The sequence below is a fragment of the Salmo salar genome, chromosome 01 (genome assembly GCF_965601325.2).
Source record: "Salmo salar chromosome 01, fSalSal1, whole genome shotgun sequence".
In the NCBI taxonomy this organism is placed as follows: domain Eukaryota; kingdom Metazoa; phylum Chordata; class Actinopteri; order Salmoniformes; family Salmonidae; genus Salmo; species Salmo salar.
In genome coordinates this window covers 25,472,736-25,490,244 of record NC_138291.1, presented here as the reverse complement: position 1 = coordinate 25,490,244, position 17,509 = coordinate 25,472,736, and the positions used below count along the sequence as shown (strand labels likewise).

General features: G+C 40.1%; 2 protein-coding genes across 3 annotated transcripts; one reads left to right on the top strand and one right to left on the bottom strand.

Annotated features, from left to right (window-relative positions):
• Positions 1-1,983: 1,983 nt before the first annotated feature.
• On the bottom strand, positions 1,984-5,425 carry zfyve19 (zinc finger, FYVE domain containing 19). 2 transcript variants are annotated; one of them, XM_014164771.3, is made up of 11 exons: positions 5,190-5,425; positions 4,931-5,052; positions 4,760-4,823; positions 4,513-4,676; positions 4,284-4,426; positions 4,033-4,138; positions 3,635-3,862; positions 3,346-3,422; positions 2,985-3,086; positions 2,709-2,872; positions 1,984-2,577 (listed from the first exon to the last, which is right to left on the bottom strand). In XM_014164771.3, the coding sequence occupies exons 2-11, from the start codon at positions 4,944-4,946 to the stop codon at positions 2,502-2,504; spliced, it is 1,140 nt and encodes a 379-aa protein (XP_014020246.2). In that variant the 5' UTR covers positions 4,947-5,052; positions 5,190-5,425; the 3' UTR covers positions 1,984-2,501. The 2 variants fall into 2 exon arrangements, with proteins under 2 accessions (XP_014020246.2, XP_014020181.2); XM_014164706.3 differs by having other exon boundaries at positions 4,770-4,823.
• Positions 5,426-5,647: 222 nt separating this feature from the next.
• Positions 5,648-8,559, top strand: bub1bb (BUB1 mitotic checkpoint serine/threonine kinase Bb). The gene is made up of 9 exons (XM_014164895.3): positions 5,648-5,795; positions 6,041-6,209; positions 6,459-6,518; positions 6,644-6,788; positions 6,893-7,089; positions 7,196-7,365; positions 7,491-7,687; positions 7,761-7,858; positions 8,081-8,559. The coding sequence occupies exons 2-9, from the start codon at positions 6,067-6,069 to the stop codon at positions 8,349-8,351; spliced, it is 1,281 nt and encodes a 426-aa protein (XP_014020370.2). The 5' UTR covers positions 5,648-5,795; positions 6,041-6,066; the 3' UTR covers positions 8,352-8,559.
• The last annotated feature ends 8,950 nt before the right edge of the window (positions 8,560-17,509 follow it).

Below are 17,509 nucleotides of genomic sequence, written 5' to 3'. Positions count from 1 at the left end.
CATTTTGTAGAAGGATAAAGCTAGTCAGTGTATAATAAACATCAAAACAGCATTGTTCTAAAAGCTACATGCTTCACATTGAAAACTCTATAAGAGACGAGAGAAAGAGATTGAATAGTCAACGGCAGCAGAAGTAGGGCAACGGGAATGGCAGCCCCCACAGCCCTAAGGCAGTTTTGCTACACGATGGTACTGCCAACCTTTCCAATACTGTTTTCACCCATCAAAATATAATTCCACTCAACACCAGTGGATAAATCAGCATTATTGAGGGGCAATGTTACGTTTTAAGCACTCTAAAATCGCTCTAACAATTCTGCATGTTTGCACCTTAACACACTGATGTTTCTACACATATTACACATAAATTCATGTTTTTTTTGTTAAATTACATCACTCTCCCTCCTACACTTATGAAGTCATACAGATTCTCTTTCTCACTGTGAGTCTGAAATTCCTTTTTTGTGATCAGAGGTAGTGTCTAATTGAAACATAGGACTTGACTGAAAATGACAGCATGTCAGCAGCACAGGCAACAACTATAGCATAGAGGTGGTCCATTAGCTCTATCTGCATCCATTATGACTGTCCATTTCCTTCCTGTGGTCACTGTGTGGGATAACCACGGTAGGCAAACACAGAGAGGGCCTTTATCTGGGCCTTAATGGGCTAAATCCCTGGAGGTGAGCTTCATTATGGCTCTCCAGAGTGAGCCAGACAGTAATGCACCCTGATAAAACTGCACTCTGCCCCTCTCTCTCTCTCTGTCATACACTAAAGGTAATTTGGCAAAGGGCTCCATTAAAGTAATTCTCCTGATTTTTCATCCTCCTCTCCAACCTTTCTGAAACTGTGGCTGTCCTAGTGTATGATTGGAGAACACCTAGAGGGGTATGCCCATAGAGATCCTATTAAATTCCACTGAGTATACCAAACATTAGGAACACCTTCCTAATATTGAGTTGCAACTTGATACACACAGGAAACTGTTGAGCGTGAAAAACCCAGCAGCATTTCAGTTCTTGCCACAAACCGGTGCGCCTGGCACTTACTACCATACCCGTTCAAAGGCACTTAAATCTTTTGTCTTGCCCATTCACCCTCTGAATGACACACATACACAATCCATGACTGAATTGTCTCAAGGAATAAAAAAATCCTTCTTTAATCTGTCTCTTCCCCTTCCTCTACACTGACTGATGGGGATTTAACAAGTGAGATCAATAAGTGGATCATATTCTCACCTGGATTCATCCCGGTCAGTCTGTCATGGAAAGAGTTCTTAATGTTTTGTATACTCAGTATTCTAATTCTATGGGTATGCCAAAAGAGTGACAATGTTTAGTGGTTATATTAGTGGTGGGAGAAGTAGGCCACACAGCAAAAATGCCAACAGGAAATCACTGTTCATCAAATCAAACTTTGTCACATGCGCCAAATACAAGCGTAGACCTTACCGTGAATTTCTTACAAGCCCTTAACCAACAGTACAGTTCAAGAAAGAGTTAAGAAAATATTTACCAAATAAAGTAAAAAATAATTAAAAGTAAAATAACGAGGCTATATACAGGGGTACCAGTACCGAGTCAATGTGCGGATGTACAAGTTAGTTGAGGTAATTCACTTCAAATCTCTCAGACATTGTTCACATCCCTTATATCTACATTACACGCAGCTACAGGAAACAACAATAACGTCCGACCGAGACTACCCTGCCTGCCAAAAGAAAACAAAGCCTTCACTAATCCTTTTATACTAACTCCTCTGTGGGCCTCTAGTGAGAAGCTGACATCATCCCAAATGAGAAACTTGTGTTTCTGCGACATGTGTGCATGTTGCTGTCGTGTTATTGTCCCCAACTCAGCATCTATCTCAGTATCATGACAACAAATAAGATATCTGCAAGCCAATTAAAGTGCATTATCAAATCAAACTACACTGCTCATAACTATGCCTCTGAGACAATTGAGGTAGCACAACAAATAGCCCAAACACCTTTATTTAATTGGACCAAAATCCAAAGAGTTAGGGTAACATTAAAATACAATAACGTTTAACAATTGTGAGAGTAAGTTAGACTTACACAACATATTAAAGGGAAATTGATATTACACAGATCCTACATATTATTGGCAACAGTCCACATGTGAATGACTGACATTGCTTAGACATTACATCACATCATGTGAATCTACAATAGTTATTCTGTTGCTATCTTAAGCATTGAATTATGCTGCTGCAACCCCATAATGTTACCCCCTAGAATAGCTACTTTGAAGCAATCTTTAACTACACTTGATAGATTGCTGTGTATTACACTAGATTAGCAACATAGTCAGGGTTTCTTCTTGGTCTCTTTGTAAGACAGGTAGTAATGTTTGGATCAGCCTTCGCTTTGTGATCTTGCAGAATTCCAAGAAAACTGTCCAGCCTCTTAAAGATATAGTACACATCTCTCAGGAGTGACCATCCAGATAGTAGTGGTGCCAGCCCCTGCAGTCTCACGTCGTCTTCTTCTTAGGTGCCGTGTAACTAGCTGTGCGGTGCTCTTTCCTGACATACTTATCATGGCCCTCCCTGGGAAAAAAACATTACAAAAACACCAGGATGAATCGCAGGCAATCTAATTTTCTCGTAAATCACTGCATAGATGTCAATGCAATGATTTGCTTGAGTTATGTGGCCATAGTAGTAGTATTGTGCAGTACCTGAAGCAGCGGTTGCAGTACAAATCCCCACCACAGGTGTGACAGCGGATGGAGGCATCCTGGTTACAGATGCAGCACCAGGGAAGCTCATCCTCGTCACTGTCTGAATCCTGACAGGTTACGACAGCTGCTGGGGTTCTCGACGACGTTGAAGGAACTGGTGTCTATAACATAGATTAAACAAATATATATTTCATTTTGTTCTTTTACTATCTGCAATTTATTTGTGGAATTCTATGAAGTGTGTGTATTCAACGAGGACTGCAGGTTTATTACCGGTTTCTTGCGAGCGTCTGTCTTCTCTATGTTCCTAGGGCCACTGTGCTCAGGAGGTATGTTGTAGCCACTGGCCTCATCTAATGCAGCTTCTTCCGTGAGCTGGGAATGAGTAAACAATGACCACAGTTTGCTTTATCATTCATATTCACCTTTACCAGATCACAGCTTCAATTGTCTCTTTCAATTATGACTATTATAAATAAAATGGTAAAACAGCAGCCCCATGTGGTTATGAAAAGTAGCACTATCTTAAAAGAGGTTGATATGCATTGCCACTATGGGTAGGAATGTAAAAAGAACAAGGACTCCGTTGAGATAAAGTACATATTCAAAGTAGGTTCTGCTTTTAGTTGCAGACCTTTTTCAGTATCCTTGTCATGGCCTCTTCCTCAGTCTCGTCCTCGCTGTCAGGGTGTTGGAAGTCTTCCATTGTGACTGAAACAACATGACAGAATACTGTTACAGCACAACATTACAACACAGATGACACATCACATAAACAAGAACACAGATTTGACCACACTGAAGCATTCCAGTGACTGTTGAAATATGGTTTCCTCTCCTCTCTTTCTCTCATAGCTATGGTGTGATTCTGTATGAAGTATTTATATGGGGGGGGGGGTTAATATCTACATTTAGTAATTTACCCTTGTCAGGGTCCTGTCCCTTGAGCTGGGCCAGCCTCTTGGCCATCTGTAGAACCTGTTCCTGGGAGCAGCGGTCCCGTCTCAGGTCCTCCATGGCGTCTGCCAGCAGGCGGTTCTTTTTATCCTCCAGCTGCCTGGCTGCATCCTGCAGCCCACTCCCATTATCCAGGTTCTCCTCCAGCCTGTCCCCCTCCTGCTTATTCAAGTCGTTCATGGGGCCATCCACACCTGGAATGGAAACATGGTTGGAAAATAGATTCAGCATTTACAACAGCTTGAGTAGGAAGCCATTGAACTGTTATTTTTCAATAAAGACTAATCTACAGTAATGTCTCACATAAGACACAACACTTTTTCATTAAAGTTGGTACAGTTACAGATGGGAAGAATCCAAATACCTTCAGGATTTGGTTGTTGGGTATCTATGACAACTTCCTCTGACAACTGAGTGATCAGGTCATTGGCTTGTTCTGTTGGGGTCCGAACATCAGGGGGCTGGTGTACCTGCACAGAGCCACAAAACTAACTTATTGCAATAATGGGACTTCACTAAGACCTGCAGGATTTGGATACAGTATGAATATGAGGTCAAATAGCAGCAACACAGAAAGTTTTTGCCTAATATGTGTAGTCTAATGCTCAGACTCACAGGTAGAAGGGCTTGAGAGGGAGGAGGTCTTCCCTGTAAGGCTGCCAAGCGGTCCTCCATCTCCCCTGCAGAGGGTACAGGCTGGAGAGGAGCCTTCAGGGCAGCCAGACGGGATTCAATCTCTTTTTCCGACGGGATGGACTCTAAACAAAGGTTGGCCACAGATATAATTTCAGGTATCAGTAAAGATATAGGCCTATTGGAATATAGTGTCTTAGACAATGCTCACTTGGTTTGGTGTCCTCTTTCAGCTTTTGCAGCCTCTCAGCGATGGCCAGGTCCTCTTTACTCAGACGTTTGGTTGGAATGAGGCCTAGTTTGGCATTTCTGCTGCCCCCTGTTTCAGGGGGTGGTATCAGTTGTCCTTGTTTGGCCTCAAGAGCAGCAACACGTCTGCGCAAACACAATATAAAAGGCGTTATGATATCTACCAATAAGCAACACATAGCAAATAGTCGACTGACTCATCAACCCACCTGTACTCACTTTTTGTAGTTTTCTGGAGGGGACCATCTTGCGGCAATATTTTGGTTTTCTCCACTGCCAAAACAGTATTCAGAGAACAAGCAAAACCAGTGCATCAAATACAATGCTATTGAATAGGCATAATGTTTTGGTAGAAAAGCAAAACTACATCATCACTCCACCTTGTGAGATTCCCATGACATTGCTTGCAGACCTTCTGCTGGATGTTGCCACAGCGAGGCACCACTGCGTTGAAAGTCAGGCAACCCGAGCAAAATGAACGCCCACAGTTCTTACAGCCCAACTGTAAAAGATGACAATCAAAACATAAAACAAGGAGTTCGAACCTGTACCAGATGATTTGACAATTATAGGCAGTAAAATATTCAGATAACTACAGCAACTGAAAATGAGTAACGTTACTAGGGGGTAGACACATACCTCCTTCCTGAAGAGAGTGAACTTTGATGCACAACAATAGCAACGGTTGTCCATTTCGCCGCATTTAGAGGAATGTAATCTGGTTGAACAGCCACTACTGCTATCGTCTTGCCATCTACGTATGATACAGTCATTTGTCAAATAAACATAAAACGAACTATTTCATAGCTAGATTTATTTAGCCTATCCCGGAAAAAATCCATTGATCAATCAGGAAGTCCCCCGGAAGTTGCCTGTACATTAAGTCTAGGTTCAAAATATAACTGGCCATCTTCAACACAGCATTCCGTATAAATGTAATGCAAACATATATTTTTATGGAAGATATTATATTTTAGTGGTTTTCGAGTCCACCGTAAATAATATACTATCAACGAAAAATACATTTAATTTTTCAAACGAGTTTCTCGTTTACTAACGTCGTTGGGTGTGACCATCCAATCAGCTTTGTGCAAATCTTCTCGCGGTTCGAGTTCAAAATACACAGAGCAACCAGCATGAGAAGGACAACGACCCACTCCACTGTTGTTTAACTTCGACTAAAAATATACATATTTTGTCAAGAAAGTTGTTGAAGAAAAAATATATATTTAGCGATCTAACAGGGTAAGATATTTTTGATATAACGTTAGCCTAATCCGATTTGGAAACCTAGCTTTGTAGTAGCTAGCTAACTTGGCTAATGCTAGCCACCTAGCTAGTTATTGTTATGTAACTACTGTAGCTTGCGCTTTTGCAAAAATATTTCAACGCGTGATACCTTGCTTGTTACTTGCCTTGTAAAACATTACAAGTTGTCCAAGATATGTACTTGTGTGGCTTGTCATTGTTTGTGTCTGCTGTTATTGTAGCTAGCTAGCTGACTTACAGAACCAAAATGGCAGAAGGTGGAGAGGCAGACTGGGAACTTTGCAAAGAGAACATCCAGCCCTTGAAGAAAGGTCGGACCATATCAGTTTTACACCAGGCACTCAGTCAACAGCAAGAGGGTTCGAGCTCTGCCACCAACCAACACAAACAGTAAGGATGCCTTTATTAAAGTACTTAACTATCTACAAACAGGGATTTGAGTGCCGTGCTTAGGCTGGGAGGGAGAGACAGCATAAAGTGGGACTTTTGCTTACTAGCTACCTAACGTTAAATAACCCATTTTGGGGCAGTTCCAAAAGGCATTCTGGTTCTTGGCTGAATGGTGTGAATTTACAGTGTTGCCAAATATGCAAACAGGCCTATTGTTTTGTGTTCAACCACTGTGTTTGTTGTCTTCAGGGCTTTTGAGTCTGAACTGAGAGTGTATGATGGAGATGACCCCCTTGATGTTTGGGATCGGTAAGATGAAGGATTACTCTGGCCAAGACTGTAATCATACCTGAAGGAATATTACATTGTGAATGTCTTAATGTTCATTGATAATGTCATTATTGTAGCCAGATAACATGGTTCCTTTTGAACAGGTATGTTAAATGGACAGAGCAGACCTATCCACAGGGAGGAAAGGAGAGTAACCTTAATGTGCTTTTGGAGAGAGCTGTGATGCGCTTCACAGAGGAAAATAAATATCACAATGACAGCCGTTATGTTGACCTATGGATCAAATTTGTAAGTAACCCTTGTCCTTTTTTCATACAGCTTTATCATGTGACAAGTGTCAATCAAACAAGTTGTATTCATGACTATGTATGTACTCTGTCTGCCTGTATTAGGCAGAGAGCGGTCATGAGCCTTTGGATATCTACAGATATATGCGAGCCCAGGGAATAGGAGTACAACAGGCTTCCTTCTACATTTCCTGGTCTGAGGAGTATGAGAATCAGGGTAACTCTCGAACAGCAGACAGTGTCTACCAGGAGGGCTTCAAGCGTGGGGCTGAACCTCTGGAGAAACTCCTGCAGTTTCACAAGTATGGATCTACTTTAATCGTTTTTTTTACTGGATCTACTTCCATGCTGTTTGAGGTGGTTTTAGTTTTCCTACCATAAGTCAATGTTTTGTGTCATCTGTTGCAGGGCTTTGCAGGCGCGTGTGTCCCGGCAGGTGTTGTCTGGAATGGTGAATGACGAGGAGGAGGAGGAAGCTGAGGCAGCAAAGCCTGAGCGGGTTTCTCTAGTGGATCTAAAACACAGGGGGAAGAAAAAGGCTGTTGCACCCATTAGTAGAGTTGGTGCAGCACTGAGCAGTAAGCACATGTCTATTTTCAAAATGATAAGTCATTCCAGGTTAAAGTGTCATGTTGGGTTATGTAATGTCATAAAGAAGAATTTATTTATGATTTTTTACTCTATATTACTTGTTTGTTCACAGGTAATTCACGAAGCCTACAGTTAGAAGGCCCACCAGCTCTGGCCAACAGTGGTCAAAACAGTCGCCTTGTGATCTTTGATGAGAACAAGGCTGTCAGTGCTGTGCCCTCTGAACCAAAGTTGGAATCTTGGATGGCCCCACCCCCATCGAGATCCAAGGAGAATGAGCAGAGGCCTGAGAAATGGAGCAACGTAAAGGTATGAGACACACGGTAATGGGACTTAAGGCTTGTTATAATTTATGACTGAATTTGTGTGTGCTCTATTGTAGATGCCAATGAAGTCCAGGTTTGGTCACAGTGTTGTGGCTCTGCCCAGCAAGCCAAACTTCCAGCCCTTTGTGGAGGAGTCGGATCAGCCTCCAGCTATGTGAGTGTAAACTGAGATCATCTTAATCATAACTAACTGAATTAACCACTGCGGCTGGAACAGATCAATTTTTCTATTCAAAGAAATGTAGTTCTAGCAATAAGTTATTTCAAAATTGTGTGACTTAAACCCAGCAGTAACCCTGAGCTGTATGCCTTTGGCATAGTTTGTTTCTGCTCCAGCTGTGTTTTAGTTATTTGTTCTGACACCTTATTCCTCTAGGACACCGTGTAAGATCAACCCAGCAGTGAATTCAGTGTTGTCTGCACGGAAGCCCTGCAGGGATGAGACTCCTCTGAAGAGACTGCAGCAACAGCAGCAGGAAGAGGGGAAAGCTCTGGAGCAGAGCATGTACTGCAAGGAGCTGCTGCTCAGTGGCGCCTCTGAGTTCTGCTTTGAGGAACTGCGGGCTGAGCGCTACCGACAGAAGAAGGCATTGGAGTCAGGGGGCAGTGGCAAGGAAGAGCAAGCGGGCTCTGGTCTTCCAAACTGACACATTTCCACAAGGACATGTTCAGTGTTTTATCATTAGGTAGCAGACTATCAGTGTTATCATGTATGTATTTTAGCGTTTGTGTGTGTATATAAACAGTTTCAAACTTATACCCTGTGGGAGTCAAACCCACAACCCTGGCGTTGCAAGTGTCATGCTCTACTAACTGAGCCAGATGGGACCACTAATAACACACTATGTATCTGTCTTTCCTCTTTATTATTTATTTGCCTACTTCATGTAACCTCCCAGTGGAATTAACCTTTCAGTGGTGTGAGAATGACGGGGAGAAATCCAGAGGTGAGAATGACAGGGTTCAATTCATATCGATGCATAGGTGTGTGTGTGTGTGTGTGTGTACATACGTATGTACATATATACATACATACATACATACAGTACCAGTCAAAAGTTTGGACACGCCTACTCATTCAAGGGTTATTGTTTATTTTTGCTCTTTTCTACATTGTAGAATAATAGTGAATACATCTAAACTATGAAATAACACACATGGAATCATGTAGTAATCACAAAAGTCAACATACACAACAAATCAACATACACTACCATTCAAAAGTTCGGGGTCACTTAGAAATGTCCTTGTTTTTGAAAGAAAAGCAAATTTTTTGTCCATTAAAATTGATCAGAAATACAGTGTAGACACTAATGTTGTAAATGACTATTGTAGCTGGAAACGGCAGAGGTCCATTAGCAACCATCACTCCTGTGTTCCAATGGGACGTTGTGGTAGCTAATCCAAGTTTATAATTTTATAAGGCTAATTGAGCATTAGAAAACCCTTTTGCAATTATTTTAGCACAGCTGAAAACTGTTGTCCTGATTTAAAGAAGGAATAAAACTGGCCTTTAGACTAGTTGAGTATCTGGAGCATCAGCATTTGTGGGTTCGATTACAGGCTTCACAGAACAGCGCAAACTGGCCCTAACCAGACTAGAAAGAGGAGTGGGAGGCTCCGGTGCACAACTGAGCAAGAGCACAAGTACATTCATGTCTAGTTTGAGAAACAGACGCCTCACAAGTCCTCAACTGGCACCTTCATTAAATTGTACCTGCCAAACACCAGTCTCAACGTCAACAGTGAAGCGGTGACTCCGGGATGCTATTTCATAGTTTTAATGTCTTCACTATTATAATGTAGAAAATAGTCAAACTAGAGAAAACCCTGGAATGAGTAGGTATGTCGAAACTTTTGACTGATTCTGTCGGTTTAAATGTACCCCCACAGCTATGTGGTGACAATTGTTTATAAATTAGAAATAATGGTTATGCTAAGCCCTGTGATAATTGTTGCCTGATGACCTGGAGCCTGTCGTATGACTCACTGTCAGTAGAGGGCATGCATGAGGAGTTCTAGACCGCGGAGTTCAAATATGGGCTACTTTGCATGCTTTTCATCTGAGGTTATTTGAACCTCTAATTGAATATGAGATGAGTATTTGTATTTATTTGTTATGGATCCCCATTAGCTGCTGCTACTCTTCCTGGCGTCCAGCAAAATTAAGGCAGTTATACAATTTTATAAACATTACATTCATAACAGATTTCACAACACTGTGTGCTCTCAGGCCCCTACCCCTGTATGCATGTGTCTGTGCCTATGTTTGTGTTGCTTTACAGTCCCTGCTGTTCCATAAGGTGTATTTGTATTTGATTCTACTGCTTGCATAAGTTACCTGATGTGAAATAGAGTTCCATGTAGGCATGGCTCTATGTAGTACTGTGTGCCTCCCATAGTCTGTTCTGGACTTGGGGTCTGTGAAGAGACCTCTTGTGGCGTGTCTTGTGGGGTATGCATGGGTGTCTGAGCTGTGTGCTAGTCGTTTAAACAGACAGCTTGGTGCTTTCAACATGTCAATACCTCTCACAAATACAAGCAGTGATGAAGTCAATCTCTCCTCCACTTTGAGCCAGGACAGATTGACATGCATATTATTAATGTTTGCTCTCTGTGTACATCCAAGTGCCAGCCGTGCTGCCCTGTTCTGAGACAATAGCAATTTCCCTAAGTCCCTCTTTGTGGCACCTGACCACACGACTGAACAGTAGTCCAGGTGTGACAAAACTAGAGCCTGTAGGACCTGCCTTGTTGATAGTGCTTTTTAAGAAGGTAGAGCAGCGCTTTATTATGGACAGACTTCTCCCCATCTTAGCTACTGTTGTATCAATATGTTTTGACCATGACAGTTTACAATCCAGGGTTACTCCAAGCAATTTAGTAATCTCAGCTTGCTCAATTTCCACATGATTTATTGGGAGATTTAGTTGAGGTTTAGGGTTTAGTCAATGATTTGTCCAAAATACATGCTTTTCATTTTTGAAATATTTAGGACTAACTTATTCCTTGCCACCCATTATGAAACGAACTACAGCTCTTTCTTCTGTGTTGCAGTAATTTCAGTTGTTGTAGTAGCTGACGTGTATAATGTTGAGTCATCCGCATACATCGACACTCAAAGCCAGTGGCATGTCGTTAGTAAACATTGAAAAAAGTAAGGGGCCTAGACAGAATTCCTGTTTTGTTAGACGGTAACTCTTTATCCACAAAATAGCAATGAATGTTAAGCCATAACACGTGTTTTCTTTTAGCAGATAATGTCAAAAGCCGCATTGAAGTCTAACAAAACAGCCACCATAATCTTTTTATCATCAATTTCTCTCTGCCAATCATCAGTCATTTGTGTGAGTGCTGTGCTCGTTGAATGTCCTTTCCTATCAGCGTGCTGAAAGTCTGTTGTTAATTTGTTTACTGTAAAATAGCATTGTATCTGGTCAAACACTATTTTTTTCCAAAACTTTACTAAGGGTTGGTAACAGGCTGATTGGTTAGAGATTTGAGCCAGTAAAGGGGCCTTTACTATTCTTAGATAGCGGAATGACTTTTGCTTCCCTCCAGGCCTGAGCACAGTAGGCTTGTAGTAGGCTTAAATTGAAGATATGGAAATATCGTCCGCTATTATCCTCAGTAATTTTCCATCCAAGTTGTCAGACCCCGCTGGCTTATCATTGTTGCTAGACAACAATTTTTTTCACCTCTTCCACACTCACTTTACGGATTTCAAAATTATAATTCTTGTCTTTCTGAATTTGGTCAGATATACTTGGATGTGTAGTGCCAGCGTTTGCTGCTGGCATGTCATGCCTAAGTTTGCTAATCTTGCCAATGAAAATATCAATAAGGTAGTTGGCAATATCAGTTAGTTTTGTGATGAATGTGCCATCTGATTCAATGAAAGATGGAGCTGAGTGCCTTTTTCCCCCAAAATGTTGTTGAAGGTGTTCCAAAGCTTTTATCTTTGTCTCATAGTGTAGTTTCTTCTTTTTATTCAGGTTAGTCACATGATTTCTCAATTTGCAGTACGTTTGCCAATCGGTTGTGCATCCAGACTTTTGCCTCATCCCTCTCAACCATAAAATTGTTCAAATCCTCATTGAGTATACTGCTCTACACAAGCCCTTGCTGGAGGCTAAAGGAGTAAACACTCTGCAACGAGCTGCACTGTCAAACTGCCATAAACTAACTCAGTTCACCATATTTGATGCGGCCACATATATCTTAATTATTCAAATGAAATTATTACATTCTCTAACTGGAGGATGTTCTTGTATTTTTCTGTTATGGAGAACGCCCACAATGATATAGCTACTTGTCATATTGTATCACAGCCAGAATCTTAATTTTAACTTCATATTTTTTTAATTGTCTGAGGGAGGTCCAGTCTGACCCTACTGATATAGTAACAAGTAATCCAGTGTGATGATGGGATACATGGCTGCTCAGAGGGCAGATTTGATGACTGGGTGGGAGATAGGTGACTAATTAGCAAGTTAAATCCAGCCTCCTTAGTTGGGTTGTGTGAGCAGCAGAGCAGGCCTAGTCACTCCCCTGAGACCCCTAACACCAGGCTGCTGCTGCTGCTACACCAAGGAACTAGAGGGAAGGACATCCTAAATCACATTTACTGCTGGAGGAATTCACATAGAAACCCACCCTCAAAACACTGTATGGACCTCACCCTTCATTTTGACTCTTAACTGGTGAGTCCCCAAAAGTAAAATGTTGATTTTGTGAGAATAGATGCACATACAATGTTTAGTGTTATTGCAATTCTGTATCTTAGTTGAATCATTTGTATTCTTACTGGCATGTTTGCTGCAGGACTTATTAAACGCTTATTCCATGAAAGCAGCTACCTACTGATCCAGATAGTTCTTGATGCAGAAAATCCATACCTCTCTCTTAAAGCCAGCTGTGGAGAGGCTACTATCTATTGCTTAATAGGGTTTTGCAAGGCCCTAGGAGGAGGACTTGTCTGGCCCGGTTATTTTGATAGGCAAACACAGTCAGGCTATTTTGACCATGTCTCACAGCTGGTGCTTTTAAGCTATGTCTGGTTTTATTTACAACAGCAGTTAATAGCAAAGTTCCTGCCCAAGCCATTACTTCACTTAGCAGAAGTCCTTGCAAGACCTGGCGTAGCTCATTGTAGGGTTATGCTGAACTAGCCCTAGAAAAGGGACAGGTGTATGACAGCTAATCATTTCAGAATAATGCCATGTCATGCTTGACAATGACATGTTAGGATGTGGGCTCAGAGGCTGCTGCTCACTCTGAGGTCCTCAGGTCATAGAAATGATGTGGGCTCTGACCACTCACCACGGTCAACACTAAAGTCCTAAGGCGCTCTACCCCATTCTTGAATATTGCCCAGGCCAAATCCTGAGTAACCCTACTAAATGTAATTGAAATTGAAATGCAAGCAATTTAAGTTGTCTCTTATGAAGAGAAAGGATTCCATTGAATTACTATACCTACAAAAGGTTAAAAAGGCCTACTTTGCAATGCGTGTATCATTACCCCCAGTTTATCTGGTGACTCAATATTTTAATCAGAAGCAGTAGCAGCCTCCATCAAGCGTGACAATGCATGACAAATAACAATATATGTGTACTGTTCAGCCTCTGGCTAGCACAGCAAGTCACTATCGTTATTGCTTAAATGCAATGTGTCAGTCTCTTTGACGAAAGTCACATTTTGAGGTTTGTATTGCCTCGTGTTTGATTTTGAATTATATTACAATCTTAGCCAGATAAATAACATAGAGGCCATAGACAGAATGCATATTGTTATAAATAAAGGGAGGATTGCTACTCTCTGACTTTTTTTTTTAACCCAATCGAGCCAGGTCCCTCACACTATGCAAGATGTCACACAGAAGGATAAGGGGAACAAGCAAACAAACTGGTGTCTATTAACAAGCAGCAAAAGGACCAGAGACCTCCAGATAGCCTAAGCAAACAGAGGCATTTATTTGTGTTATTGTGGGATATTAGTAGGAGACCTGTACTATGGGATAAGGCTGTATAACTGCCCTGCCCACCCAATATGACCAAAAGCACCACAATAGTACTAACAGAAGAGACCCAGCAGTGGGCAGGCCAATCAATATCAGCAATAACAGCGATGACAACAAAGAGAACAGCAAAGGGGGTCACATCTGCCAAGCCCCCAAGTGGCCATAATCTGGCTCATTGTTATGCAAATTGTTGAGTCTTTTGCCCAGGTTTATTTGATGTGGGGTTAAATAACATTATTTACGGTTGTTATATAGCCTGTGCAAAGGTATTTTTGAATTAAATGACCATGCATTACAGTGTTCTAAATGACCATGTATTAGTGTTCTAAACGACCATGTATTACAGTATACTACATTTTTTATTTCACCATTATTAACCAGGTAGGCCAGATGAGAACAAGTTCTCATTTACAACTGCGACCTGGCCAAGATAAAGCAAAGCAGTGCGACAAAAACAACAACAAAGTGTTACACATAAACAAACGTACGATAAAATGACCTTGTATTACAGTGTTCTAAATGACCATGTATTAAGGTGTTCTAAATGACAGTGTATTAGTGTTCTAAATGACCATGTATTAGTGTTCTAAATGACAGTGTATTACTGTGTTCTAAATGACCATGTATTACAGTGTTCTAAATGACCATGTATTAGTGTTCTAAATGACCATGTATTACAGTGTTCTAAATGACCATGTATTAAGGTGTTCTAAATGACAGTGAATTACAGTGTTCTAAATGACCATGTATTACAGTGTTCTAAATGACCATGTATTACAGTGTTCTAAATGGCCATGTATTACAGTGTTCTAAATGACCATGTATTAGTGTTCTAAATGACCATGTATTAAGGTGTTCTAAATGACCATGTATTACAGTGTTCTAAATGACCATGTATTACAGTGTTCTAAATGACCATGTATTAAGGTGTTCTAAATGACCATGTATTACAGTGTTCTAAATGACCATGTATTACAGTGTTCTGAATTACAGTGTTCTAAATGACCATGTATTACAGTGTTCTAAATGACCATGTATTTCCGTTTTCTAAATGACAGTGAATTACAGTGTTCTAAATGACCTTGTATTACAGTGTTCTAAATGACCATGTATTACAGTGTTCTAAATGACCATGTATTACAGTGTTCTAAATGACCATGTATTACAGTGTTCTAAATGACCTTGTATTACAGTGTTCTAAATGACCATGTATTACAGTGTTCTAAATGGCCATGTATTACAGTGTTCTAAATGACCATGTATTACAGTGTTCTAAATGGCCATGTATTACAGTGTTCTAAATGACCATGTATTACAGTGTTCTAAATGACCTTGTATTACAGTGTTCTAAATGACCTTGTATTACAGTGTTCTAAATGACCATGTATTACAGTGTTCTAAATGGCCATGTATTACAGTGTTCTAAATGACCATGTATTACAGTGTTCTAAATGGCCATGTATTACAGTGTTCTAAATGGCCATGTATTACAGTGTTCTAAATGACCATGTATTAGTGTTCTAAATGACCATGTATTAGTGTTCTAAATGACCATGTATTACAGTGTTCTAAATGACCATGTATTACAGTGTTCTAAATGACCTTGTATTACAGTGTTCTAAATGACCTTGTATTACAGTGTTCTAAATGACCATGTATTTCCGTTTTCTAAATGACAGTGAATTACAGTGTTCTAAATGACCTTGTATTACAGTGTTCTAAATGACCATGTATTACGGTGTTCTAAATGACCATGTATTACAGTGTTCTAAATGACCATGTATTACAGTGTTCTAAATGACCTTGTATTACAGTGTTCTAAATGACCATGTATTTCCGTTTTCTAAATGACAGTGAATTACAGTGTTCTAAATGACCTTGTATTACAGTGTTCTAAATGACCATGTATTACTGTGTTCTAAATGACCATGTATTACGGTGTTCTAAATGACCATGTATTAAGGTGTTCTAAATGACCATGTATTACAGTGTTCTAAATGACCATGTATTAGTGTTCTAAATGACCATGTATTAGTGTTCTAAATGACAGTGTATTACTGTGTTCCAAATGACCTTGTATTACAGTGTTCTAAATGACCATGTATTAGTGTTCTAAATGACAGTGTATTACTGTGTTCTAAATGACCATGTATTAGTGTTCTAAATGACAGTGTATTACTGTGTTCTAAATGACCATGTATTTCCGTTTTCTAAATGACCTTGATTTACAGTGTTCTAAATGACCATGTATTACAGTGTTCTGAATTACAGTGTTCTAAATGGCTATGTATTACAGTGTTCTAAATGGCCATGTATTACAGTGTTCTAAATGGCCATGTATTACAGTGTTCTAAATGGCCATGTATTACAGTGTTCTAAATGGCCATGTATTACAGTGTTCTAAATGACCATGTATTACAGTGTTCTAAATGGCCATGTATTACAGTGTTCTAAATGGCCATGTATTACAGTGTTCTAAATGGCCATGTATTACTGTGTTCTAAATTACCTTGTATTACAGTGTTCTAAATTACCTTGTATTACAGTGTTCTAAATGACCATGTATTACAGTGTTCTAAATGGCCATGTATTAGAGTGTTCTAAATGACCATGTATTACTGTGTTCTAAATGACCATGTATTACAGTGTTCTGAATTACAGTGTATTACTGTGTTCTAAATGACCTTGTATTACAGTGTTGTAAATGACCATGTATTACAGTGTTCTGAATTACAGTGTTCTAAATGACCTTGTATTACAGTGTTCTAAATGACCATGTATTTCCGTTTTCTAAATGACAGTGAATTACAGTGTTCTAAATGACCTTGTATTACAGTGTTCTAAATGACCATGTATTACAGTGTTCTAAATGGCCATGTATTACAGTGTTCTAAATGACCATGTATTACAGTGTTCTAAATGACCTTGTATTACAGTGTTCTAAATGACCATGTATTACAGTGTTCTAAATGACCATGTATTACAGTGTTCTAAATGACCATGTATTACAGTGTTCTAAATGACCATGTATTACAGTGTTCTAAATGGCCATGTATTACAGTGTTCTAAATGACCATGTATTACAGTGTTCTAAATGACCATGTATTACAGTGTTCGAAATGTTGTTTGGCAGGCTATTTCTGCTATGCATTTCATTTTCTCATTCTTTAATTTTTTTTTTGTTACTATAGTCTTTCTCCTTTTTTCCCCAGATATGTTTTGTTTGATAAAAATAGTTGATCTTTATGCTAATATATAGCTGGGGCTGAATGTGTATTATTAAATGCAATGGAGTCTACAGCTAGGTTAGAAATTGTGCAGAAGGGAATAACGATAATGGTAATCCTAAATGATTATGCTGACATGAGGATTTCCCTCAGCGTAAATTTAATGTTAACATGTTAATCCTTAGGTCATAAATTCAGAGAGAAACGGAGATTGGATCATATTTGAGATTAGGATGAGTCATAATAACCAGCCACAGAAATAGCCCTCTCTGGTCACGCTCCCATCTCTGACCCTGTCATTAACATGGATAATGCATCCGTTGACCGGGCAAGAAGAAAACATCACCTTCCGTTACTGCCACTGTTCTCATATCACCCCCTCATGTGGGGCAGAAGGGCAGGGGGCCAGGTGGATGAAATGTATCCCAGATGATATATACAGCAGCTCTCCTTTCCTTTCAGTCATTGGAAACCAGCCTAAACAGACACGCACGGCACACTGCTATCAATTTAGGGCCACTGCAAAGACAGCCCAATGAGAGGGTGGGAGGAGGGA